Here is a 27394-nt window from a genome sequence, read left to right on the forward strand (position 1 = left end):
ACGCACCCATCTCCAATATGCATATAAATGGATCCAAATTGAATGAACGAGCATCTGAGGATAATCTCAAGCTCTGGAATTTTGTTGCTTGCAAAATAAATTAATAGCAGGGTCAGCGTATGGCGCGTCAAATGTGAAACGTGCCAGGTCTTCATCCGCGTCCTCCATCACCATTACCATCGCAATCCCCATTCGCTTTTAGCTCAGCCCAAAAAGTGAAGCCCCGAAAAACCCGAATCTCGAATCTTGAATCCCGAATCCGACGACTTTTTGCCCAAAAGACACATCACACTAATAAGCAGCTACAAAAGTGCTTCTGGCTGCTTCTGGTCACCCAGCGGACGATCTTCTGCCCCCTCTTTCCACAATATTTTCGCTGCCCGCCAAATACATTTTAATTTGAAGAGCCGACAGTGCAGTGCGCAAAAATGAATTCTACCCCGGGTTGAAAGGGGTCTTCTGCTCTGCCCAATTGTATTTTCTGGGCTCAATTTAGTTGTACGGATTTTGACCTGCTTAACCCTAAAGCCAGCTATCCAACCAACCAACCAACCAACCAACCAGCCAGCCAGCCAGCCAGTCAGCCATCCAAACAACCAAGCCGGGCAAATGGTGGGGCAGCTGGAGAAGAAGGGAAGGATGGATGATGATGATGAGGGGAGCGAGGATGACAAGAAGCGAAGACAACAATTTGAATTCTAAATTGAACAGCTTTTTGTGCTACCTATGCCCGGGAGCTCGCCCAGCCGCCAGTTGAGTGGAGCGCTGATCGCAGAACGTGGGCCGACCTGCTGCCAACTTGCAGAGGTTGAAGCTGTTGTTTCTTTGGCTTTACCAGAAATCCAAACTGGAGGGGGGATGGAGTGGGGCTAAAACTGAGGCTGAGCCTCACCGTCAATTGCGCCCAACTACCTACTCATTGTAATTCTTCATGTCTGGCCACGTACCGGGCCGGGCCAAAAGCAAAAGCGTACCGAAAGAGCTGGCCAAGAATCGGAGTCGGTCCAGAAACGGCGACCTGATTGCCGGCAGTGCCAGCAAGTACCCAGTTCCAGTTGCCCATCAGCAACCTTTGGCTCAGTTCGGTCGCTCGTATCGGTGGCTGGACGCCCCAAGCAAAAGAGAAAAGTGACATTGCAAAGGGGTGTGCTCGACTAGCAGTTACCGCCTTATATTCGATTTAACATATTTCAAGCTAAATTGCGCACTGTATGTGTATTTTCACATAACACACTTACTATTATCTACTAAAAAATCCGATTAAAATATCACTTTGCCTTAAATTTTGATAGCAGAAAGATGAAAAAAATCATGGATTAATGTATATACAATTTTTGAAGATTGCCTTAGTTAGATGATTCTGCAAATTTATAAGCCTATAAATATGAACATAAACTTTATTACCAACTTCTTGTCAGCCTTACAGGGTATCAAATAGTTGACCTATGGGCTCGTGGCAACGCGACTACACTCACTTGTGTCTTTGGCTTTGATTTTGGTACCGAGTATTTAATGATATTTTACTCTTTTTTTTTTATTCAGCCCAGCAAACCAACAATTACGCTTAATGCCAAACATCCTCTGCCAACCAACTGTTTGGCTGCCCGAGCTCCAACTACCAACAACCAAGTTCCAACTTCAAACATCCAAGTTCCGAGCTCCCGAGTGCGGTGGCTGCGGTTTGATCTTGTTACGCATTCGAGGCACTCGCTCTTGACTACTAGGTGGCCCCGGTCTTTAGTTTGTGTTCTGGAATCTGTGTACTCTGTATTCTGGGATCTGGGATCGGGATCTGCAATCTGAGGTAGCATTTGATTGGCATGTAGAGCAGAACAGCCTCGACTAGCTATCTTTTTTGTTGGCCAACTATCTGATCATCGAAAATTGGTGAAGGGCAGATGCTAAAAACTTGCGCTGCTGCACTTTCCACCGAAAGTGTTGGAAATTGCCAGTCTAGGCCATTTATACTCTGATTGATTTGCCAGCTAAAACTATTCATCTTCGATCGAAAAGAACTGTATTCTATATCAATCAGCAAACTGTTTCAGCAACAACAGGCGACTCCAAAGTGACCGCTTATTATTTAAATAATTTAATAAATTATTGAACATTCGCCTCCAGGGCGAGCAATAAAGTCGGGCTTTGGATCGCGACTTAGACCGATGTAATAAATAAGTTTTATTTTTATTTCACAGCTACTGCCGCTGGCGGACCAAAGTAGCGAACGGGACAGTGGGTGAGTTGTGCAAATTGCTGATAAATCAATGGATAAGAGCTGTTTTTGGATAAGAGGTTAGGATAGACCTTTTTAGAAAATAACAAGGTCAACTTGATTTATTAAGAATGCTTATTATTATTGTAAAAACAAATGTTTTCTTATTGTTTAATTTCAAGTGTTTTTCACACTGCTGATCAAAATCCCAAACGTGAAACTTTGCACCACTGTGCACAATGGGGCCAGCACTGATATTACAACTTAAGGTCAAAATATTAGCAAATTTCATGTGACCCGCTCACCGAACAAAGCCTTTGGCTAAACCAAAAAAAAGAAAATAATAATAAAGAAGGCCAGCCAATCCAATCCAATCCATCGGAGGGGGTTTTGGAGAATTCAGGAGAGGGATTTGCAGCTCCAGAGGGAGATGGGCCTGTTAATTTCGCTGCAGAGAGCGGTAGGCACATAATCAGTTTATTTTGTTGCATTGCTTTTCTTTGGGCTCAGCAGTAGGAGCCGGAGCAGGAGCAGGAGCCGAAGCAGAAAGAAGAAGAAAAAGTGCCCCGGGTTACACGCCAAAGATACAATTTTAGATTATATGGCCAACTGCGCGCATGCGCATAATAATAATGCATGCAACAAGACGAAGACGACGGCGACGGCGATGGCGATGGCGACGAGTAGCCAATTGCTGGCAAGGCTCAGGCAACTCCAATCCACTCCACTACACTCCACTCCACCAAGCCGCTCATGACCAAAAGCCAGGTCGTCTCCACGTTGGCTTCCTGTAGGGGCACAAAAAAGGCGTGCAAGTGGGTATAATCATCATCAGCTTTGATAACACACCACGAGCGACGTTGGCTGCAACGACCTGCCTGGGTCCGAGGTTTTGAAGACCCGGGACCCAAGACCCCAGACCCCAGACCCCAGACCCTAGACCCCAGACCTTAAACACCAGACCCACAGACCCGGCATGATCTGCTGCTTGGCATTTGACTTTCGGGCCGACTTCTCTGCTCCTTCATTTCTTGGTTGCTTTATTTCAGTTTGGTGTTGGTGTTGTGTTGTGTTGTGTGGTTTGGTTTGGTTCGGTTCGGTTTGGATGCTTCCAGTCATGCGCTGGCTTCAGCTGCGAGTCCGAGTCTTGACTTTGGTCCCGAGGTCCCTGGGGTCTCAATGGGGGCTGCTGCCTGAGTTTGCCGCTGCCTGCTGACTGTCAGTTAAATGGCAGCTCTGTTGCCGTGGCCACCTTATAACCTCCGCCTTATCGTGCAACATTATCAAAAACGAGGGGAAAGAAAACGCCAAGCGCGCGAGGCAAGAAATTGCTTGTCTTTGACCAATTTTTGGTTCGTACATTTCGTAGGCGGCCAAAAAGTGGAAGCCGGCAAGAAAAACCGCCAAGAAGAAAAAGGGGGAACACAAAAAAAAAAAAGGAAGCTCTGCCAGCGGACCAATATATTGAAATATGGCGGTAAGCGGGCAATTTAAATGTGGGCCCCTCAACGCTTCCACCCGCCGCTGCACGGAATGTGGTTTTAAGTAATTCATGGATTAATGGTAGCATATTGGTCTTGTGGCCCGCGATTGAGCTGGAGAAGTTGGAGGAGTTGCATGAGGTGGATGAGGAGGAGGTGGCTCCGTTGCCGCTGTCTCTTGAGTGAATGGTCGTGTCTGTGGCCGAGACCAAAACTGCTGTCTGTTTTTCTGTCTGCGGGGTCTTGGCCGTGGTAAGAGTAGGAGTTGCATGTTTAGCACGTGCCTTCGGTTCCTCTTGTTGCACACTGATGTTGCTGCTGTTGCTGCTGCTGCTGCTGCTCGTGTGCGGTAGTTGCTGCCGTTATTGTGCTGCTGCAGCAGTGGTTGTTGCTGATAATGCGTTGACCGCCAACGCCGCAAACTAGATTGTTACGTTTATAATCATTAGGCAAGTCGGTGATTTGTTTTCCTTTTCCAATATTTTTTCTCCTAGCACTGATTCTTTGGGCTATGAAAGTTTTTGCGTTTTTGCCACTAAAGCACCGTTAATATGAGGTTGCTTTTCTAGGCAAAACGAAATGGAGGCTAACAACTTCGGCATTTCATAGGCAGCTGTACCAGTTATAAGCAATTAAAATTTTTTGGTAAAATCGCACCTCTATGGTATAGGCATTTGTTTCTTAGAGAAGAAGATCTTTAATAGCAATATATAAGTAATAACATACTTTGAACTCAGCTAATTAAATTAGATCCTAATTCCGTTTTTCCCAACTTAGCAAAAATTAAACTTAATCAAATCCTCTTTGGTTAAGACCTGAAGATTTCTTTCACATCTCTGTCATTCGGCTTATCCGAAAATTAATTTACATTTTGGTTTTTGTATTTGGCACATAACGCCTTGTCATACTTCCTGCACAAAAGAAGAAAAACCCCAACTCATTGGCCACATAACACAATTCGCCGCACTCTCCACACGCACACACAAAACTCGAGAAACCAACAAATTGCATTTTGATGCAACTTTCCAAATCAATTTTTAGAAAACCAAACACAGAGACCAAGCTGCATTTCCCTTTGAAAAAAAAGTTGGAGTTGTGAAGGCGAAAGGGGAAAACTAGAGATATGGCCAGAGGGATATACATCGGGAACTTGGGTCGCAGTTGGCCAAAAGAGTGCCTGGCCAAAAGGCCAATATAAAAATAAATAAAACTTAAGTCAGCCATGTGACAGTTATGGATGCGAAGGCTACACAATCCACTCCACACCACTCCACTCAACTCTACTCCGTTCCAAGACCGGGGAACCCAACTCGAAAGTCAAGATCCGGACTTGGGGACCCCGGCCTGAGCCAAAGTAAAGAGTTGGTTGGGCGATAAAAAATCTAACTTTAATACGAATTAAGATAAACAAATAATGAGAAAAAAGGGAACGGATGGGTGGTGGTGTAGAGGGGGCACTGCCATCTAATCGAATGTTTGTAGATGGCAATGGAGACCTCCGGGCCCAAGCTCAAGTGACAAGTGCGAGTCTAGCCTGGGGGCTTTTGACATTTGCTGAATCTGAATCTGAATCTGAATCCGAGACTGCGACGAAGACGATGATGATGATGATGACTACGTGGATTTGCAGTCACTGTTTGTGTTTACGCGAACGATGAAACCTTATGCCTAATAATAGGGTCGACTTTGAAATGCATACGAAACGGGGAGATACTGGTACTGGTATAGTTTGCCTCGCTTTTTTCTGTTTTTTTTCTGTTTTTTTTTTTATTTGTCGGGGGCGTTAGCCACGGTGCAAAATGTAGAGCTACGGAGTTGATCTCCATGTTGCCGATGCTTGACATTTATGTGAACCCAGTGCAACAATAACACGTTGGTGTACCACCAGACAGAACGACACGAAGCCAAACCAAACCAATCCAAAGCTAACCAAACCAAACCAAGAGATCCCAGCGCGATCGTCGTGGGCTAGAAGGCAAAGTCAACTCGTTCGAGTCATGAATCTTATGACGCCTACGTGTACTTTTGGCATTTGGCATGTCAAATACAATAAGTACTAGGGGAGCCGCAGTGCCAGAGATCAGAGTACTGCGAGTACATCGGACCCCAAAGATGGAGACGGAGACCCAAATGCGGAGCCTGGCGATGATGCTTCGGGTTCAAGTCTGCGTTGGCCGCTGCGTTGACTCTTTTTACTTTCTGACAGTTTCGATTTGGGGGACCAAACACGTTTTGCAAAGCCAAGGGGAACATTCCGGGTCTGTCATTAACCGACAGAAACTAATTCGCTCCAAATAAGTTCAAGGCGGAATGCTGATAGATTGACAAGGCGAATGGGTTTGGAGATGTTTGCCCAGGTTCTTGCCACAATTGGCGAATTCGTCATCTTGAGTTTCTTGGGAAATTGGATGGAGATGTCGGTAATGACTTGATTGTGAACTTTGATTGTGGGTTCAAAGTTGTACACTCATTTAAAGAAGTTGTATAGGAAATCTGTAGATCTCAATTATATCAAGCTATCTTGAAAATTGTTAAGATAGGTAAAATAGTAGTTTGCTAAATACAAAAGTTTAGATTTTTGTGAATCGAATCGAGCAACGATTTGAGTCCCACGACTTCCAAATCTGCTCCTTTGATCTGACCATCTACTACTATTGATCGAATTTCTAACCTCCTCTTGGGTTTCCACGCATTCCAGGCATCCAACCCACCTGCTTGCTACCTGCTCAGTGCACTTAATCAGCGAATAATTCATGACAAACTGTGGAAGGAGGGGTTTTGAAAAAGGGTGCGGGGCACCCTCCCGTAGCTCGTGTCTCTGATCACGCATAGAAATTATTATTGTGCTTTAATATAGCCATAAATCTGAACATTTAAAATGCAGAAAATATCGCATCCTGCTGCGTTTGCCAAACCAGAACTGGAAAATGCAGAGGATCGCATCGACTGGGCATGGGGTTTGGGTTCGGCTCCAACTTATGACTTCATCTGCATTTTTATGGCGAATACCCTGGCGATAATAAACCCTGGCAGGGATCGCAAAAGCCACCCATGCGTGCTCCTAGGCAAAAAAAGGGGGACTGTGGGGGTTCCCACTTGAAGGAGGAGTTCCACCGAGGCAATATCAATAACACTTGCAACTCTGTCCGTCGTAGGTACGACTGCAACATGATGCGACAACGTTGTTGTCGTCGGACAATGTCACTGAACCAGTTCTCAATGTCTTCATATAGATTTCCATGGCCTGCGAGAGTCAACCTCTGCACTAAATATTTACAACCTCCACAATATCTCAACGACCGACAACGACGACAAAAAAGACTGAAAAGTCTGAAAGAAAGAAAATAAAAAAAAGGTAACAGAAACGAGGCTGGTCTTTTCTATCGCCTGGCCTGGCGGAACAAGTTCATGCAACTGCAGCAGCACCAGCAGCAGCAGCAGCTCCAGCTTCAGCACCACAAAAGGTGTTCAGGCGACCAAGACCGAGCCCAAGACCAAGACCAATACCAGCCAAACATCCAACTACCAGCGACCAGTGTCGTTGTGGCCATAAATTCAATTGAATATTACGCCAATTGCCTTTTTGTCTATCGCCAACGTCGCGCGTCGGGGAGGAGTCAAAATGACGGCCTCTCCAAACTGGTTCCATCATCATCAGTTTGGACCGATATGTTGTATTTTAAGCAGATTTAGTTCATCTTTGAATGCACGCTAAGCCGCTTTCGGCGAGCTAATTAGACGACTTTGAAGGCCCCATCTCGGCCAGCTAATATGCATCAAAATGTGTCAACACCTGGTGCCGCATTGTCCTTCCAACCATTCCGACCGGCTTAATTGTTGGCTCTCCTCGATCCAAGCGAACTCCAACCGCACCATACCGTACTGAACCGTACCGAACTGAACTGAACTGAACCTAGGCCATGTTTTCACTCCATTAACGCGTTGTGCAGTCGCCGCAGAGTGCAGGCAGATCCTGAACTGGGTCTGGTAATGATGCCTGACGTTGACCGATCGTCGACCGCAAAAGCCAGTCGAAGCCATCGCCAAAAGCCGGGGGAAAAAGCCAGATCCAGAGCAACAGCAATAGCAATAGCAAGAGCCGGCCCAGGCTGACCGAGCGATCAAAAGTCGTTCAACTTGCCGGAACTGGTCGTAAAGATCACCTGGCCAAGAGTTGCCTATGTGGAGCATTTTGCTCTCGAACTTGGCCAACGCAGCTCGTAGTACCTGGGGATCTGGAGTTGAAGTCAAGTAAAGGCTGAATCTCGCATGGCACAATATTAATGGCCGCCAGAGAGTTCATGCCGGTCATGGTGAGTTCAAATCCCGAAACGTAGTTAATCTTGCCAGTTAGATTACCGACAGGAAGTTCACAACCACAGAGATTCATTGGGCTTTGAAACTAATTATTGAATTCCAAATAATCTACAAGGACTAGCCAATTAGAGGACTTCATATGGATATGAAGCAACTAGTTTCAAAGAAAGATTGAGAAGTAGTTTTCTTTAAAATTTAACAGTTTTTTTTTTAAGAATTTCCTTGATTAATGCCTTAGTTGTAACGGGTATTGTTTAGTAGTTTACTTTCTAAGATCCGATTTATTTACCCCTGCCAGCTGGGCCATAAAACTCAATTAGTTGATACAGAAAGCTTCCTTTCTCCATCGAAACTTCTTGCTTAATCAACTACAAATGGGCTAAAAGGGAGAATGTTATGTTTGATTCGGTTTTGTTGGCCTACCTGAACGTATTCGGCGCATATATCAATTCCGCCCACAAAGCCGCACACATCGTCCACAGACCAGGAGTTAACCTCTTCGCTCTGCGCCTGACATCGTCTTCGGGCCTTGGCAACTCCTGCTCCCGATCCCGCTGCAGAACTCTCACCCGTTCCCGTTCCCGATCTCGTGCCTAGTGTCGCGTTGGCGTTGCCAGAATTGATATCGTCGTGCTGCTCCAACGGTGGCGGGGATGGTGTGGACGTGGATGAGCCTGTGGTGGCTGTTGTTGCTGTGGTGGCCGTAGAGCTGGCACGACGCTCTGCCTTGAAGCGCTTGGCGGCCGGCGGCTGGGAGCTCAAATCCAATGGCGCCGCCGACGCAATCGAGGAGCCACCGCCGCCGTCACCGATGGGCGCCACCGTCGTGGAATCATTGGTGGAACGTGGACTAGACTGCCGCGAAGCGTGCTGCGATTGCTGCTGCTGCTGCCGTTGATGTTGCTGCTGCTGCTGCTGTTGTTGCTGTTGCAACTGGGCCGAGTAGATCAGAGCGGGTGTTACAAATTGGGCTGCCTGATGCAGTGCCGCATTCAGGGTGGAACTGGAACGTGGCGTGCCCGCCGCACTCGCACTCGGCGACGAGGCATTCGAACCGGAGCGCTGCTGTTTGCTGCGCAGAATCTCCTGGATTTCGGCATCTTTCACAGCACGCGCCTGAGGAGATCGGGTTGAATGAAATGGTACAGAAAAAAAAAAGAGAAGGGATTAAGTAAAACAGAAAATAATTACTTGGATTAACGAAGCTTAGTGTGGGTGTACGGTAGTATGTATTTCATACTTTGCTGTTAATAAAGTGGTACTGCCTACAGGTGGCAAACTAAATATCCCATTAAAGAGGAACCCCCATTATTTGGTAACATTTTTTGTTGACCACCAATGGAACAACTACTACTCGTTAATGCTACTCACCAGTGTCAGCAGTGCCTGGGTGCTGCTCATGTCTATCAGCGGCGGGAAAATGCCAGACGAGAAGGGCAGAAAGTTGGTCATAAACGGCGAAACACTTGCTGCTGCCACCACGGCGGCCATTTGGCTCTTGGCCTGCTCCGTGGGCGATGGAGCGGTGGGTGGTGGAGCCAGTTGCGACATGGACGAACCACCGCCACCACTACTGGCTACTGCACCACCCACACCTGCACCACCGACCGCACTCACTTTGGACTCCTTGGACAGACTGACGGCAGCACTGTTCGCCGCCGATGCAGCCGATGGAGAGAGCTTCTTGGCAGTGGTCGTAGTGCTGCCGGTGGAGCTGCTAGCCGTCTTGAGGGCGCTGCTTGGGGCAGAGTTTGATCCTCCTGCTCCTCCGCCTCCACCGCCGGCTCCTCCAGTGGCTGTGGTCGCAGAAGTGCTGCCGTCATAGTAGGAATTGCGTCGAGTTGCGTTATTGCTGCACGGAACGAAAATGTTGTACAACTTAGTTAATAGTTTACCAAAAAAGCATTTCATTATGATCTTAATATTTTTACGCATTTCCGAAGGTTCTTCTCAGTTTCGAAGTATGGTTTATCATATCATATTGATCTTAAGTTTAAACGTGTATAACTCACACGACATTCCCACATTTTTTTCTCGGTGGGAATATGGCCTAGGAAAATATAAAGTTATTTCAGGGCTAACTCGAAACTTACTCATTGGGATTGGCATTGTTGTACTTGGCCGCCAGGCATCGCATAATATCCGAATAGTTGCGGGTGGAGAAATCCGTGGCATTCGATGCGGCACCACCATCCGATTTGGTGTTGTTGCTGCTGCCGCTGATGTTGCTGCTGCTGTTGCTGTTGCTGCTGCGCAGTTGCTGCTGACTGGCGGCAGCCTGCTGAATGCTATTTAGCAAATTCGTTGACAAATTGTGCAGCGGCATGTGTGTGGCTGCACTTGCTGATGCCGATGCCGATGCCGATGCAGATGATGATGATGATAATGATGATGTAGTGGTTGCTGTTGCCATCGATGGGCCACTGGGCGGACTTAGGCGTTGTTGCTGCTGCAGGGACTGTTGTTGTTGTTGCTGCTGCTGCTGGTGGCTGGGTGAGACACCACCACCAGCACCACCGCCGGCACCACGATACGATGACGACGAGGGCGTGGCGCTGCGAGATCTGTCAGAAAAAAAAGGGTAAGAAAAATGCCAAAAATTCATACGGATTAGTTATGTTAAAGAGAACATTTAGCAGGTTTTGCATAAGTGGATGAGTGTGACATCAGCATGATATATTTACTATAACCTAACCCCATGATTTCTCGTAAATTTGCATTTATATTGAATTATCTCGAGTTCCCATTCAACGACAGAAAAGGTGTCGCATACAATTGGATTATTTGTCATTCCGCACAGCATCCGAGCCAAGTTCTCTTGGCTTATTTGACATGCTAATGAGTGGCTTCCGTGAGATCTTCTCTGCTATGAAGAAAAAAGCATCCAAGTTTTTCAGCCAGCTGCGACCACGATTTACGTCTTGTGGAAGTTTGATATTTAGTTTAATTCTTTGGAGAAGTGGCAAGACTCTGGTCATAATGCGATTACAAATGCGATTTGACATGGGAACTGTTTTGCAAGGAGTTCCCTGGCGAAAGGAGTCCAATAACTGGTATCCAAATGAGAAGCCTGGGAGAGTTCACACTTAGTTTTAATTCCAACTGGTATATAGTTGTTGAACAGAGTGGCTTATAGATACAAATTATAAAGTAAGGTGGTAAATATGTACAATTCCATTGTGATTACTTTTTGCAGAATTTAAGAAGAAACACAAGAATCGAACTATTTTTTTTCACTAAAATGTATCTTCTTTACAACCGTATGCCTGTGTATCTCTCATAATTCTTTTCAGTAACTTTCAATCTTGTTAGGACGATCACGGAACATTTCCCAAACAATTTCATTTCAGATGCTCTCGGTTCGAAACGAAACATTTCATGTTAACCAATGTTGAGCATTTGTGGACTACAATCTGGCTGGCATGGCCATAACTCATATGCAACTACCATGCCACCAGCAAGGCGCAGTCGAATGCTCCACCTTGCCCCTTGCTGCAATAGCCAGCCATTAGCCATTCCTAGAGCTTTGCAACACGAGCCAAACGAACTCAATGCTGGCCGAAAAGAAAATAATCAGCATAGATTTCTGGCCAGATCCGCAGTGGCGGCAGCGGTCACCTCCTAAACCGAACCATGCCGCAGCCAGTGGCAGCTGCAAGTGCCTGCTTCTATTTCAGCTCGTCGAAAGCGCTGTGCGCTGCATTGCAACAGAGCTGGCAGTTGCACTTTTTATGTTATAATGTCAATAAAATAATATATGAATTATTATAATATTGAAATAAGGACGCATCCTTTTATAATAGATTTGTTGTTTTATACTATAGTTTTTATAATTTAGAAACTATATTTTGTTGTTTTTTTTTCTTAACGAATGAACAATAATATTATAGTTTCTTCTGGTTTCCAGCTCCATTTTGGCTGTTTTGTTTTTGGCCATCACTGGTTGCATGCCACATGGCTAGGTGGTTTGGGGGCATGGCCCGACTATGGCAGAGTAACTCGTGCTGCACGTCGTCGTCGTCGCTGGTCGTTGGTCATGTCGTGTCGCTCTTTCGGAGGCTGCGGCACCAAATTTATATATAGCAGCTTGCCGCCTAACTTGCCTCCTCGTACCGCTCCCCATCCTTCCCTTTGCCCATTCAGCTGGCTCCCTGCGTTGTTGTTGCCATTGATTTATCGTGATCTGTTGGTTGTCGATTTTTTGCTGTTATTTTGTTCGTTTGCCGGTTCGGCGTTGTTGCCTCTTGCTGCTTACAACTTTTTTTTTTGTTGCTCTTTTTTGTCTCATTTTTTTCTGTTGTATCTTTTTTAGTAATTTTTTTTCGGTTTTGTTAAAAATGTTGATTATTGCAAATTGCTTTGGCGATTGGTAGCAGCTACTTAGTTGTGTTTTGTTGCTTGTTCTTGGCAATTGTTTGAACAGCAACCAGATCAACCCAAAAAAAAAAGTAGTGGAAGCAAAAAAGCATTGCAAAAATGGTTTATGGTGGCGATTATGTTGGCTACTGCCACCGATCGCCCTCCCAGTTCCGACTTCACCCAATCTCGATGTGTGTCTAACGGTTTGGGTGCTCTGGTTGTCTAAGATCTTTAGATCGGTGGCATGCCTAATTGGTTTTTATTATACAACCGGCAACATGTGCCCGCCTCGGTATGCAAATGGTGTCTATTGTTACGCCTACACAAGACCCAAAAAGTCCCTAATAAAAATAAATGTATGTGAATACGGTGCGGTTCGAAACTGACAAAGCGCTCTTAGCAAAAATTTCATCGATAGAAACTAGACCCACTTGGTATTAATACCTTAAGGTCAAAACCACGCATATGTAAGGCACTTTTTAAACTAATATATTAATTAGATTTTAAAAAGTAATACCATTTTTATTTCCAAAAGAACATTTATGGTTTTGAAACGCGCTGTATGCATCTGTAAAAGATACAAGATTTCGCATATGTCCAAAGAGTATTGGTTGACGTGAAAAAAAAAACAAAAGAACTTAAAAAGCCATTGGACCAAGCCTAGGGAAAAAGTCTAGCCAAATCTTTTAAAACTTCCAATACTATTAAGAACATGTATTAAATATGCAAATTAAGTTTATAAATAAAAACAAAAAAAAAAAAATACAAACTGAATGAAGCAGACAGACATCGTATTTCTGTCAATGGTCACGTAGCAAAATCAAGTTATGTGTATAACTATATTTATTTAACATTCGTGATTTCGTCAGGGGATACATTTTATCAGTTATATTCGACAGGTGAGAAGAATTCGCATCGAATTTACATTAATTCTTCAAAAGTCCAAAATCGCATAATGTATTTATGATATAAACACAGTCTTCAAACCAGTTATTTGTCCGACCCTTAAACATTCATTTGTCATATCGCATTAAGGCTGGCTTAATAAGCCACTCTAATTTGAGTATAAACAATTATAAATTATGAAAATGATGCGGCTTATCCAATCTCTCTTCAGACGACCACCCCGACGAATTGAGTGAACCCACGGCCAGATGCGAATCGACTATACGTAAATCCGAATCTGTCGTGGTCGCACCACTCAATTTCCACACCCCAGGTGCCGATAGTCTAGAATGTCTCATTAATATTAATATGGTCAGCCGTTCGCCCAAATCATATGGCCCAACTAGTATCTTTGTATCTATGTATCTTTGTATCTTTCTGCTAAGGCCTAAGGCTTGTTAAGGTATTTCGTTTTGGTTTTTTTCTTCTCTTTTTTTTTTTTTGCGCTCGGAAGATAAATTGGCTTTATTTATATTAGTTAATATATAATCTTTAACACCATTAATTTAGTTGCGCGTATTAATTGCTGCTGATTTCGCTTGTCAAATCACATTTAGTCGCCGTCTGGGCCTTATTATATTTTTTTTTTTCGTCTTATTTGTTTTTAAATTCAAGTTTTTCAAGTTGTTTTTCTTTTTCTTTTCTTGGCGGGTTCTTTGTTATTGCCTCTTTTTGACAGCAAAAGCGTGCTCTTGTGTAGACACATTCGTGTTGGCCGCTTTTTTGTTTCGTGGTTTTGATTAATTTACCATTGGCTGCGAACAGAAGCCGCATCGGTTTGGTTTCTCTTCGAGGTATTAATTTATTAAAATGTTAATTAATTTGTCAGGCGTCGACAGGCGTTGAATTCGCTTGATAAATAGTCCAAAATAGTGGCAAGTTCGAATGGGAAATGATATCTCTCTTTACTTTTCCAAATCAACATGGCTCAGAAATTTACGTATTTTAATAGCGATTCCATGTAAGTCTCTAGAATATGTCTGACAAGGATAAGAAAGATAAACCGGAACAGTTGGATGATGATTCCAGTGACGACGATGCCAACCAGAGAGCAGTTCGAGATCAGTATTCCGATCCTACCATCAGTGCATCCCCCTCGATTCTGCGACACCCCAACGCTCCCCGTCCTGATATTTCAAGTGCCCCCTCGGTTGTCATTGCGTTGCCAAGTAGCGAGACCCTCGTCGTGACCGAGGAAACTCCGGAGGAGCGACTCCGGCGAAGAATGAGGTTTCTCGAGTTGCGGCGTGAGCACTACAACTACGTCAGCCATAGCGAGCAATGCAACATGGCGGATACGGAGGATGAAGATCACACGGAGAATCACCCAAAGTGTGAAGCCAATTGCAAGCCGGAATAGAGATTGGTTTCATTTTTTTTTAATTTTTAATTAAAACTACCGAAACTACCTTTCAATTAAATTAGCATAAAGTACTTTTACCAAATCTTTCCCTATAATCAATATGAGTGGACAAACCAATTTGTTATGTGATCGGTTGAGCGCTGCTCTAATGAATCATTCGAACAGATCACATGGGTCACGGCTATATCACGAATCAGTGATGCAATGAATCAATGATTCAATAAAGCCATGTCTCTCCGGAGTGTACCCCCGAACTTCCACTTCCACTTCCACTCACCTGGCAAATGAGCTGACGGTGAGTTCGCCGTTGTGGCTACTGCTATTGCTCCCTGGACTCAGCCGCTCCCTCTTGACGCTGTGGCCCAGACTTGGTTGACTCGATTGATGGTTGTTGATGATGCTGCTGCTGCTGCTGCTACTGCTGTTGTTGTTGTTGATGGTGTTGTTGTTGTTGTTATTGTGTATGGTGACCATCGGTGCATCCTTATGATTGTCCATCTTCTCATGCTTGACCTTCTCCAAATAGAAAGCAGCATAGGCGGCTGCCACCGATGCCGTATTTGCATTGGTGGTGCAAGTGCTGCCGGCAGAGGAGGACGACATGGATGAGGAGGATGCTGAGGAGGCGGGTGCACTTAGTTGGCTGGTAGTGGGCGTGGCAGCCTGACCGGCCGCACCACCACCACCACCACCCGCACCACCGGTCGCCGCTTCGCTCAGCTTCTTGGCACTGCTCTCAATGGCTCCATATCCGCTGAGCAGCAGCGATCGTTCGCTAAGCATTCTGGCCGTTTCCGCAACGGCGGGATATCTACTACAGGGACTAACCGATCGACTCCTCCTGCCCTTCTTGCCCAGCTGCCGCAGATCGCTGGCCAACCGCTCGAGATGCTTCCGCTTGGTGGCTGTGGAAGCGGTCGTGGCCGCTTCCTGGTCGTCGTGGGTCGCCGGTTGGGCTGCGCTGCGACCGCCCACAATGGCGGTGGTGGCCTTGGCTGGCTTCTGCTGCAGTATGTCGGTGGGTGCGTTACCTGATGGAGAAAAAAAGTGTATGGTTAGTTACTTGAAAAGTTACATGCTTGTTATTGGTATTTAAGAAATACAATTCTTGCTAAAACTGGCATATTTCTTACCCACCAAAACCTGTAAATTAACTTATTTATTTTGAAAAGGAATAACTTGTAATTTGTAACCGTGCACGGAAACCAATAAGCACACACAATAAATACACTCGCAATGACACGCACCCATAGACTGAGTCAAATACATTGTGGTGTAAAAAACTCGAGGCTTGCGTCGCATGCAAATCGGCCAAAGGTTAAAATAACTTATAATATGTTAACAAAACCATTGACCTGCATCGTTGAACCCCTAAGCTAATTATCGGGGTGAGCCAGGGGGCGCGAAGTGCACCTCAGTGCTGCGTACAGTACGACACAGTGCGATTCGAACAGTTACAGGGCCCGGAAAAGGCAATCATTAAACAAACAAACAGCAGCAAAATCAGACAGTCGCGTCAAATCCCCCAGTCAAATGGAGAAGCTAAGGTGTCAGCAACAATTCTAGTTGGAGTAGATAATTCGGATCCATCAGGGGTGAAATGGGTGAAATCTATCATCTATCTATCCATTGGTAGGCAAATTATTCTGATGTGTCTAAAAATTCTCTATCAGTTCTTATAGTTTCTAGTTTTGATATTAAGTAAACCCCAGGTCGACTACCAGATACCCGTTAATCACGTTTAGCAACAATTCCAACAAATAGGGTACCATACATAATAGCACAACCACTAATAAAGATATCCAAAGAAAAAAATATATATATTTAACTTTTATGGTGTGGTTTTGAATTCCACGGGCAGAGCAAATAAATTGTGTATTTACCTAGGTATTTATTCTCAATTTTTTTTTTTTTGATCCGCAACAGTTGATTATTTACATTGCTTCGTCCATAAATAATTTAATTGAACTTGCAATTGGCAAAAAATTAAAAAGCAAATGCGTGCACAAGCATTGACCTTTACCTGTTCGTTGGACCAGGTGGTGAAGCTATCTCTCTCTCTTTCTGCCCGTAGGTGTAAATTGATGGAAGCCACACCAGTCCCTTGTTCCAATCCCAGACTCAGACTCAGACCCAAACCCAGACACCAAGCCATACTCACGCCTAGGCCCTGACTTGGAGCCAGATCCATTCGGTCGCATGTTTGGAAGCCAAAAGCACACAGCATAAATAATTAAATGAAATATTTACAAGCGAAATTAACAACAATTTGTAGTTTTAAACTCGTTACGATCCCCACTATCGGAACCCGAATCCAAACAGAACCAGAATCGTGATTCTAAGTTGCATTGGTTTTGCTCAACACAACGAATGCTCCCCTGCCGATTGCCTTCATATCAAATTTCACCCTTCATTTTGGAGTTCGTAATGTGCGTATATGTATATCTGCTGTTTAATAATTTGCCTGTGCGTTATCATAAAATTAAGTTTATCATTGGTTAGCATAGAAATTAAGTTGCGGCTATATAATGACAGAATAGAAAATACAAAAATCAACCGTCATAAAGTGGTTGGAAAGTGGAAGACGAACGTTTTTGAATAACTATGATTTTTTTGCTTAGCGATTTTGAAAATACATAACGTTAATATTAAAAGAAAAAATGTTGTGAATTTCAAACAGACAAAAAAGTTGACACAGTAAGTATCTTAACAAAAAAACAAATAAAACTGAAAAATGATTTGATTTTTTTATTCACAATTTATGAATTATTAAGAATTTAGGGTACAATTTTGGGCTACTTCCGTACCACTGTGCGCTCGAACGCTTGCCCGTTCCGTTCGTTCGGTCAGCGTGCTCCCCATAGACCCCTGATTGGCATCGCTTGGTTCCAATGGTGCTAAGTGCCGAATGTCGAATGGTGAAGATCATCATGACTGCGTTGATGGAGGAAGGCGTACCCGAATAGGGCAGTGCGAGAAAGAGGTCGGGCCAAGGACGGGCGGGGTAGAAACCTCGACCCAACATGTGCCATGCGCGACACTGTTGACTTTTTCCACTTGGACGTTATGTTTCTTCCCCACCGTGCTCATACCTGAGTGTATCTCTATCTGAGTATCTGAGCGATCCGCACGGTGACAGGCCGCATTTCGGTTCGCCGTTGGGTCGACAAGTGTCAATAGTACTAATAGACGGTGCCGACACATCGAAACTTAGGACCGAGCACGTTCGCATCATAGAAAGTGACGGAGCGCGGGTGCACAGCGATTGGATTTGGGCTTGGGTTTGAGTTTGAGTCTGAGTTTGAGTTCTGGCAGCGGCAAAGTTCATTGCCATTGGGTGCGAGTACTACGTATACGAAGTGCTGGCAAACACAGCTGCCGACCCGTCATCATGTGACCATTTTTCATGCGCCAAATAGAAGTGCGAGTGTACTGCGCAACGTGAAGTAACAACTACGACAATTTGCAATTGATTTCTGCTGACCCACGAACAGCTGTCGTTGAAGGGTCACATATTCGTCCGTCTAGACCTTGAGAACAAGACCCCAAAAATTAAAAAAAAAAAAAAAATTGAATCGAAAAAAAAAACCCTAACCTCTCTGACGCAAACAATCGCTGTCGATAGCTGGATTTCATGTCCGAGTGTCATCGTGAAGGATCCACAATTGGGGATGGCGGCTTATCAGCCGAATTTTATTGTTTCTTTTGACCTCATTTGAAAACCAAATAAGCGCCAGCTAACTGCTGCCCCCCTCTTTGCCCTTTATGCAAACTCTGCTCCGTTGTTATCGGCATAGGGTTCAACCTTTGTTCCCGACTTTGTTCCGTAAGAAGAGTAAATAAACCGAATATATGTATATATATATATATGTATACACGAGTATCAGTAAATCAAGAAGGTAATACTGAAGCACGCTGATAAATAGGGTCTTTCTGGACGTATGGTACGGGTTGTCGTATCAGGGCAGCAGCGGGAATTGGGAGCAATTCGGCCTATCTACGGCACAAGGCCCTGAACCGATTTCGTGTCGAGTTCGATTCGATTTAGCCTCTTCAATGACTGGCTCTTTATAACCTCTATAGCAATATTATTTGCCTCGTTCTATTCTATTTCCTATATCAGGCAATTGTAGATAGCTAGCTTTACTGGGTATAGGGAAAAGAAGTGTAATTCGTTAAATTCAGTTTTGTAACCGCTAAAACTGTAGACGTCTTAACCAGATTGCATATTACAAAAGGTTAATTTAGAAACAAGCTTACGACTTTTCCAATCTCGGTGACGTCTTCTAGTTTCTTCTAGTTTTGGGTCATACAAAATATTTGTCTTGGTATAGACCATATATGTACATACTTATGGAGCCAATGGCTAGTAGTGATTAGTGTAACCTTAGTGCTCCTAATCAACCGTTTCTATTCGCTCTTTTTTTTTTTTGTCACATTTCTTATAGATAAACATTTATGGTGGCCTATCAGTATCTGTATCTGCATCGCTCTACTCTGCTTCAGTTTCAGCTCGAGTTCAGTCAGTTTCAGTTTCCTTTTTACGTGATTTCTTGTATCTCAAGTGTTGTGCTCTGGTCGCGGGGTCTTATCGCCTTGTTTGTCCAAGTGCCAGTTGAACTATATACATATGTATGTATGCTCGTAATGCTGATGATGATGATGATGTATGTATTCCTATAAAGGGGGCTTAGTATTCGTATATGGCCTTCTCATGGTTCACGATGTTTTCGTCAGCGTGTTTTTTCCCCCTTGCTCTCTTTTTTGTCGTTCTCAATTCTTTGGGTAGTTTTTTGTGGTTTTCGAAAATCATGTCGCATTTATTAGATCATCAAAAGGTGTTAAAGATTGTGGGGCACGTTTCAATGATAATATTTGGCCTGGCCTTTTGTACGGCATTCTGAAGCTCTATTTCAATTGTTTGCTTGCCGCACTGGGTGAAAGTAATTCAAAGTTCATTAGTGATCTTCCATCCAACTGTTTGCCGGGCTTGCCCCGAAATTTACCCAGTTTGTTGCCTATCATATACTTTTCTGATTTGTCATATCTGTTGGACGAATCCCTTATCTTTATGGGATAGCAATCTCAGTGAAATTGCAATTTGCGAAAACAATAGCGTGTGGAAATTAACCGGAATGCAAATGAAAACAAAACGTCCAAATCTCTTTAGATAGCGAAATTTTCATCGGTTTAATGGCATTTTAAGTGGTGTCAGTGTGCAGGTTCATTGATACATTTCCGAAATCCCTACTTGTATGAATTTCAAAAGTTCTTGAATGTCTTTTCCCAGCTTACCGCTATTAATTGATTAGCCAGTCAGCACCATATCGCGAAGTGACAGACCTAGGATTGGCTTAAGGAAAATCCAATAATAAAATACACAGATAGCAAACTGGAACGGACGCCAACTGAAACCATTGGACAACCGCAAAAAAAAAGAAGTAAAGCGCTCTAACGGTTCATAACACTGTGTTCCCCACAGGTCCACGCCAAATTGAAATTTCAAATCAAATCAGAGCGCGGCGCAAGACGGAAATGGCAAATGATTTTCTTCCAACATTCTGCGACTCCATAACGGACAGCCAAAGCGAAAAAATAGTACAAAAAAAAGTGGTCAAGAACCGAGGGAAAAATTTCATAAATTATTAACACCTCTGCCATTTGAACTGGACAAACTGGTACCCGTTTCATGGGTATGTGTGCAATTGTGTGCAATTGTGTGTGAGTGTAAGACGCGCCTCTCTTTGCGCTTCTCATTGAGGTGAGCTGGTGCCTGGGCCATGTCTTCGGACTGCATAATTGCTTTAATGGAATTTGATTTTACCCAACCTCTCAACACGCTCGACTACAGACAAGTGTCAGACCTATCGTACCGAGCAGAAGGCCTAGGCTCTGAAGAAGAGATAAATGCGTGACTCACGGACTATATCCCCTTATATGGTGGAGTTCCCGGAATTTCATGGCCTCATTTTGAAATAATCGACCGCCTTTAAAGGATTGAACTGAACGCTCATAACTAGCTAATTGCAATATTAATTCTTGAAATAACAAAGAATTTCTTGGAAACGTAAAGAAGTGCAATTGATAAAACCTATTAGATTTATCCTTTAAAGTTAATTCGCTTAAATACTTATAAATAAAACCCATATTTTCATCGTGTCACGGAGGCACCACTAGACCCCACCTTGTCGTTTTTTGGTCCATTGCAGATGATGTACAACCACTATTAGCATTAAAGTTTATTATCGACAACGACGCTGGTTCTGAATTCCTGTAAAACAGGTGCACCTTAGCATACACACACATGCCGCACACATCTGTGCACTCGATTGCACAGTGAGGCCATCGGAGGAGGCCTTTCAACTTTTAGCTAGAGATTTCTCCACCTCTGCCATATCACACTGGCCAAACGAAACCAAACCATACCCGTACCATCCGATCCAAGCCGATCGGAACCCAAAGACCCCTACCACATGGTTGCATGCAATGCAGTCGGTGCAATGCATTTGGCCGCTAAAAGCGCCTTATTTGGTTAAATTGGTGCAGATTGCTGCCAGGCCAGCTCTAAATAATAATTAGCACAGGTTTCTTCATCTACTTCTCCTGCGTCGTCGGAGCTATCTCACTTTGCCCGCTTCTTGTTCGCCTCGCCTTGCTGCGCTTTTGGTTTTTAGTTTGGTTTTGGTCATTCACCAGGCGCACCGCAAAAATCAAAAAATAAGACAACGACAAGAAAAAAAAAACTAAACTAACCGAGAAAAAAACATCTTGTTGCATGCCACATACGGGGTGAAATTTCCTTAGAAATTTCGTGCTTGCCTGCTCTGGTTTTAATTTGATTTTTACTTGATTTCCCCGCCACTCTACATCACCATTGCCAGCTTCAACCTTCCCGAGCGCCTCCGTCTGCATCTGGTGGTGGCCCAGGTTCAGGTTCATAAATTTACTAGATGTTCGCCCGATTTCTTGGCTCCGCGTTGCATGTTTAATGTTGCTGCTCCGTTGCATATTCGCGTGTGCTGCATGCCTCCGTGGGTTGCACTCGCAGCCCCAACAATGTGGATGGTTCTGCTCCTTCTGCGCCACCCCATTCAACCCATCAGTTCCCTTTTTGCTAATAAATATTTTCCTGGTCTGCGGATTTATGAGGCTGAAGGATCACACATACTATCTCAAAAAGGATTATCCTTTTTCTTCTTTAGGATTTGTGCTTAAGTAATTTTGTTTTAGGGACAATAACAAGATTCCAATTGTATTTGAAACCAGACCTTATTCGATTCTCTTACGAAAACATGACTGAATTTTTAAAAGTAAAACCATCAAACTTTTTTACTTTAAGGTAATTAAATATATATACCAAAGGAAATGGGGAGAAATAAAAAACAACGTATAAAACAATTTGCCAATTGATGCCGATATGATAGTTAGAGCGAGACCCCAAAGGGGAGCATGTGGGGTGAACGGCAGGGGAACCAGATGTGCGCATGCCTCAAAGGCACCTGCCAAGTCGGGCCGCATGGAATGGAGTACAGTGGGGTATAGAGTGGAGTGAAGTGGAGTGGAGTGGCAGATCGGCTTGATTCCCGTCCAAGACTGGGGCTAAGGCGAGGAAATCAAGTGCAGATTAATTAAATTCGATAATTAAATGAACGGGCCGCGCCGGGGCTAGCAGATCGTGTCTGCCGGCAGCATCGTAGTGATGTGTCTGTGTCCGTGGCTGCCGCTGTTGGTTTTAGGATGAAAGCTGCAAAAAGAAGGCCCCAAACAGCAGCAGTGGTATAATAATAATAATAAAAAAAAAAAAAAAACATTTGCACATTGGCTGCACATTTGGGATTGAGGTTGAGTCTCTTGCGACGGGTGATGATGGCGTTGGACCAGCCACGACCAGCGACTTCTTCTCCTCTACTTTCTTGGCTCTCCGTCTCCGGCTAATGCACTTCTGTGATTTTAGGCGCAGCGAATTAATGCGCATCGCTCTATAAATTTGTCAGCAATTAAACGATCCAGTCGCCCGGCTGGGCCAAAAAAACTGTTTGCCCAACTTTGGCCAATCTATCAGGGAAAGAGTTGTGCTCTAATATGCTTACTTGGGGAGTTGAGAGTATATAATGTAACCCCTAACGGCATGTGCTTTTATATCGAAAAGACACTAAATTAAAGCTGAACCACCTAACTCTCTCATTTTTGTAAATTCCTTAACGTAGAATATCCCAACAACAACTTCCGTCAAAGAGAGACAAACTGCTAAAGCTTATTTGTGTGATATTTTATGGATTTGTAGTCGATAAAAGCCACAAACTTCCGAACTTCATATAGAGTGGATAGACTTCAATAGTCGCAGAATCCTCGAATGTGCAACGAATTTCTGTGGACTTGATTGATATTGGGCGATAAAGAAACCGCTAAGAAGCCGCTCTCAGTCTCTTTAGACTCTAGCTCTCTGTCAGCATCCGTCTATATGTTTCTCTATCTCCATATAACATGTGTAGCAGTTGTAATGTATAGCTGGCAAAATCGGTGCATGTTGCACATAAATTTCATACGAGTTCAAGCCCAGTTCGCCACAAATTTATGGCCTAAGCGAATGAGGAGACGACTGCGACTGGGGCTTGGACTTGATCTTGGTTTTGGACTATGGGTCGGATGTGTTTTTGGTGGGGAAATGAGTGCTTTTTGGGGCGTGTTTCCTTGTGCTCTGTCCTGTTAACAAGTTCTGAGTGTTGCAGCAGCATCCGCATCTTGTTTAATGTGTTTTTGGTGGCCATACGTAAGGCCGTTGAAAGCTAGTTAAGGCCAAAGATTGATGGCGCAAGGTTAGAGCGCATATAAAATGGCCATCGACTAGATGGCATCAAAATAGTTGAAAATGTGTACTCTTTAAACTTGACACTAATTTAATTCTATTCCATGGAAATCCATTTCATATAAATTCCGTTTTATTAGGACTTTGCTAAGTGTCGCACTGATAACGCTGCGTATACGTAATGTCACTTATTGCGGAGAGTTTTTTTTTGTAAAGCGCTTTGGTTTAGCTGATGTATCTTGAGTCAGTTTAAAAAAGTATTTAATTGAACCTGCCTTTTATTTAGTTGAATTTTCTATCGGCTTACTTGGCGTATGAGTAATTTTTCGCGATAATCAACCTTTAGAAGCAATTTATTTATGAAATATTTGCTTTTTATTAAACCACCTGGCGCACAACATCTACAATCGTTTGTTTGAACGACTTCAGCACTTATCATTTCACTTTACTCTCCCGCCGGCTGACTTGGCGTATACTTAATATGCAATTATAAATCTTAAACACGATCGCCCAGAAGGCAGTGAACAGTAATTTCCTGCTCACCAAGTATATGGGTTATTCTGTCCGCATATTGTACGTCGCCGTAAAGGTTTCCATATGAAAACATACACATTTGCTGCCGTTTTGCCAGTAGAATGGTGTATACCAACGAGTTCAAGCAGTTCAAAACCTTTGCACGCGAACATATCGCACAAGGCGACTTCGTCTGGTTAGAGTGGAACCAAAACCAAACCGAAAACAATGCTGTTCAGGCAATTAGGATTGGGTGGGGTACGAAATATTGTAAAATGTTGAAAATGTGAGCACTGTAAATTATTATTTATTATTTGGACTTTTAAGGAACATGTTGTTCTTAGTTTTGCAATTCTTTTTGGGTTTTTTTTTTTCAATTCATGTGGTGTGCCCATTTGCCCCCGAGTGGAGATTGGTGTATATATTTAAAATAAAACGCAACGATCGCAGAGCAAAAAGTCAAAGCGGCAAAGCGGCGGTCGACGCGTACAAAATGCGAAAGCAACAGCAACATATAGTACACATATAGTACACAGATCAGCCGCAATAACAACAAAAACAACAACAGCAGCGGCAGGAACAACAAAATCAGCCGTGGAGAGTGTATACACAAACGTCAAAAAAGTCAACTGCGCCGCTGCCATTTGATAAGAGGCCACAAGTGTAAATATAGACGACAACAACAACAGCAAAACCAAAACGGCGATGTCCACGACCGCTTACTCTCCTTCTCCTTCTCTTTCTCGCTCTCTCTCTCTTCGTCGGTCTCGCTCTCTACCCTCTCACTCTTTCCCCCCGGCTGCGGAGAGGTGGGTACTCTTTTTTAGATCTCTTGCATCTCCCTCACTCGCGCTACTCGAATTGATTGATATTGCCATTTTGCCTTTGTCGCCATTTCATTTTTGCTTTCAGCAGTTCACCAGAGTTCATACATACATAAGCACACACACATATGTACATATAGTACAGATATATGTAGGTGCATTTATAATGCGTGCGTAGGTGGCAGAGGAGTGGTGAAGGGGCATATGTATACTCAATCCCAACTACGTGCTGCAATGCCACACGAGGTGGTGATTAGAGGGGGAGGGGGTTAAGGCGTGCTGAAATCGCCTGCATTCTAGGGTTAACCACAAAATAGGTCAACAACACACTTGTCGATGGGGACGACTGAACCCTGTGAGTCAGATAAGAGTTTGCAGTAGATCGACAGCTCGGGACGGACGATGAGTCAGGGGTATGTCAGCACGCCAATAATCAGCTGGCGATTAAGAATTAATATCAACATATTTGTATTTAAAAACAATGTAGAGCCATTTAAGAGGTGAAGTCAGGGTTACACGAGTAGCCGTACTTATATTACATAAATTTGGTTCTATAAATCAAAATTTCAAAGCTTTAAACTATAATATCTGCTTCTCAAGGTTATGCACTTAAAGAAGTACCGCATTATCTTCAATTTCTTGTCCTTATATAACCCCGGCAACGATCAATTGAATTGCCATTTCTGCAAGTGACAAAAGATTGAAACGCCGTAATTTATGCAACATAAATGGCCATAATGATACCCAGCGACGTAAACAATCAACGATTTATATGGTGTCTTTAATTTTTTGTCGATTATTTTATCGTATTTCTCTCCTCAACGCCTCCGACCATAAAGACCTAAAGAATAAATAACGCGTGCACCATACAATTTAACAGCACAATATTTGCATAATAGCAGCGCGTGACAACAACAACAAAGGCGCAGTGCGGTATCCCCCACAGTGGGGAAATAAGTAATTTCGTTCAGACAAAAGATCGAACAAATGGGAGTAATGAAAGCGATCAGAAACAGAGATATAGATGAGAACTAAGTAGTTTGATTAGCTTCATATCAGGGATTACAAATAGCTACTACCAACATAATCAATCAAGTAATCCAATCTAAGCATATATCTTCAAACTATTTCATCTAAAGTACAAAATTCTTTTTAGCTAATGATCCTTTAAATGGAATTGAGGAAGCACGGCAAGGAGAAGGGACTCCTCCATAAATTGCCAGTCCAAACAACGGCGCTTCAATGACGGATTGACAAATCACACACACACACATACACAAACCCAAGGCACCAAAGACTTGAACAGACTTTATGTAAGTATATATATTTTTGTGACAAATTTATGACTGACTTTGAGGTTCCCCCCATAGCCACTCGATTTTTCTGCTCCCTCCCTGATCAACACAATAACGACGATGGGGATGGTAATGATGACAATAATGATGATGATGATCGTGGCACGTGAAGACATGCCAAAATGTTTATGGCTTTGGCCAAGGTAATAATTTGCCAACAACAATTTGGCGCGCACAGACTGCAGATGGCAGGAGGCTGTCGCCCGATGATCATAACGATGATGATGATGGGCATGATGATGGCCAATCATAATGACGATAATTTGCATTTTAAATGCGCGACAAACTGCCAGAAGACAACGGCAGCAAATCCGCCACCACCAACTCCCGCTCATCCTCATCCGCATCTTTTGGCTGCCCATTTGAATATAGTCGCAGTCAACTCACATATCTAGGCATAAAGTACTCCCATCGCAGGTCTCCTCCTCGTAGAAGGAGTCACCATATTTGGCAACACACACAGGCCCAAAACGAATACCCCAAAGAAGTCACAAAGAGATCGTTGGCCAACTGGCAAGCTGGCAAACTGGCGAGCCATACAAATTTGTCACACGAAATTGGTGTTTGTGACAAATAGAGAAAGGCGCGGAGAATCCGGCAGGGCTGGACTGAGATGAATGCGCTTTTGAGGCGACAAGTGATTGAACTATTATGCTGCAGGCCTAAAATCACCAAAGGCACTGACTTACGGAGGGGGATAATAAACGTTTAAACCTTCTCTCCTCATATGCATATTGTACAGTTACAGTTACGGAGGTTTTGCATAATTCCCCCCATGGATTTAAGACGCTTCTAGAATTTGGACCGGGGAGCCAGGAGTTCGACCGATGAAAGTTGCTCGTGTGTGTGAACTATTAGTGAATGTCCACAAAAGGAGTGATGGCTGAGGATCTTTTAAGGGAAGTTGAGGTATTCAAAATGGAGGAATGCCTTGCGGATCTCAGTTGAACGGAAATAACAATGTAAGTATGAATACGTTCTTGAAGTATGTAACACCTAATGTTACATTTCTAATGATATATTAAACAAAATGATCTAAAATATATAATAACGCTTTACCTTATCAATTTTCGAAGAAATTGTATTAATAATAGTGATAAAAAACACCGAATGAGGCCATACAAATATTTATTAGCCAAGAGAGCTGACCTTTGGCAAAGGCTATAAATCACGTAACATGGTAAATGTACATACCATACACAGCAGCAGCCAGATAGCT

At 43.7% G+C, this 27394-nt stretch overlaps 2 protein-coding genes across 5 annotated transcripts in view; one reads left to right on the plus strand and one right to left on the minus strand.

Annotated features, from left to right (window-relative positions):
• Samuel (SAM-motif ubiquitously expressed punctatedly localized protein) overlaps window positions 1–27394 on the minus strand; it is a 53793-nt gene that overhangs the window by 7356 nt on the left and 19043 nt on the right. For 2 of the 4 annotated variants that reach the window (NM_001298899.1, NM_001273444.3), the window contains exons 3-7: window positions 14955–15708; window positions 10104–10574; window positions 9382–9862; window positions 8434–9126; window positions 8223–8378 (exon numbers count right to left, since the gene is read on the minus strand). In NM_001298899.1, the coding sequence (NP_001285828.1) occupies window positions 8292–8378; window positions 8434–9126; window positions 9382–9862; window positions 10104–10574; window positions 14955–15708 (2486 nt within the window). In that variant the 3' untranslated portion in view covers window positions 8223–8291. Of the gene's footprint in view, window positions 1–8222; window positions 8379–8433; window positions 9127–9381; window positions 9863–10103; window positions 10575–14954; window positions 15709–27394 lie in introns of those variants that run through there. The other 2 variants (NM_080362.4, NM_001273443.3) reach the window with 1 other exon arrangement.
• CG18666 (uncharacterized protein) lies at window positions 14234–14747 on the plus strand. Its single transcript, NM_144308.3, has one exon. The coding sequence runs from the start codon at window positions 14291–14293 to the stop codon at window positions 14672–14674; it is 384 nt and encodes a 127-aa protein (NP_652565.1). The 5' UTR covers window positions 14234–14290; the 3' UTR covers window positions 14675–14747.

This window comes from Drosophila melanogaster, chromosome 2L (assembly GCF_000001215.4).
Source record: "Drosophila melanogaster chromosome 2L".
Taxonomy (NCBI): domain Eukaryota; kingdom Metazoa; phylum Arthropoda; class Insecta; order Diptera; family Drosophilidae; genus Drosophila; species Drosophila melanogaster.

Bases quoted from the DNA above. Each gene is read 5' to 3' on its own strand.
- CG18666 (NM_144308.3), top strand. From the start codon at position 14,291: ATGTCTGACAAGGATAAGAAAGATAAACCGGAACAGTTGGATGATGAT.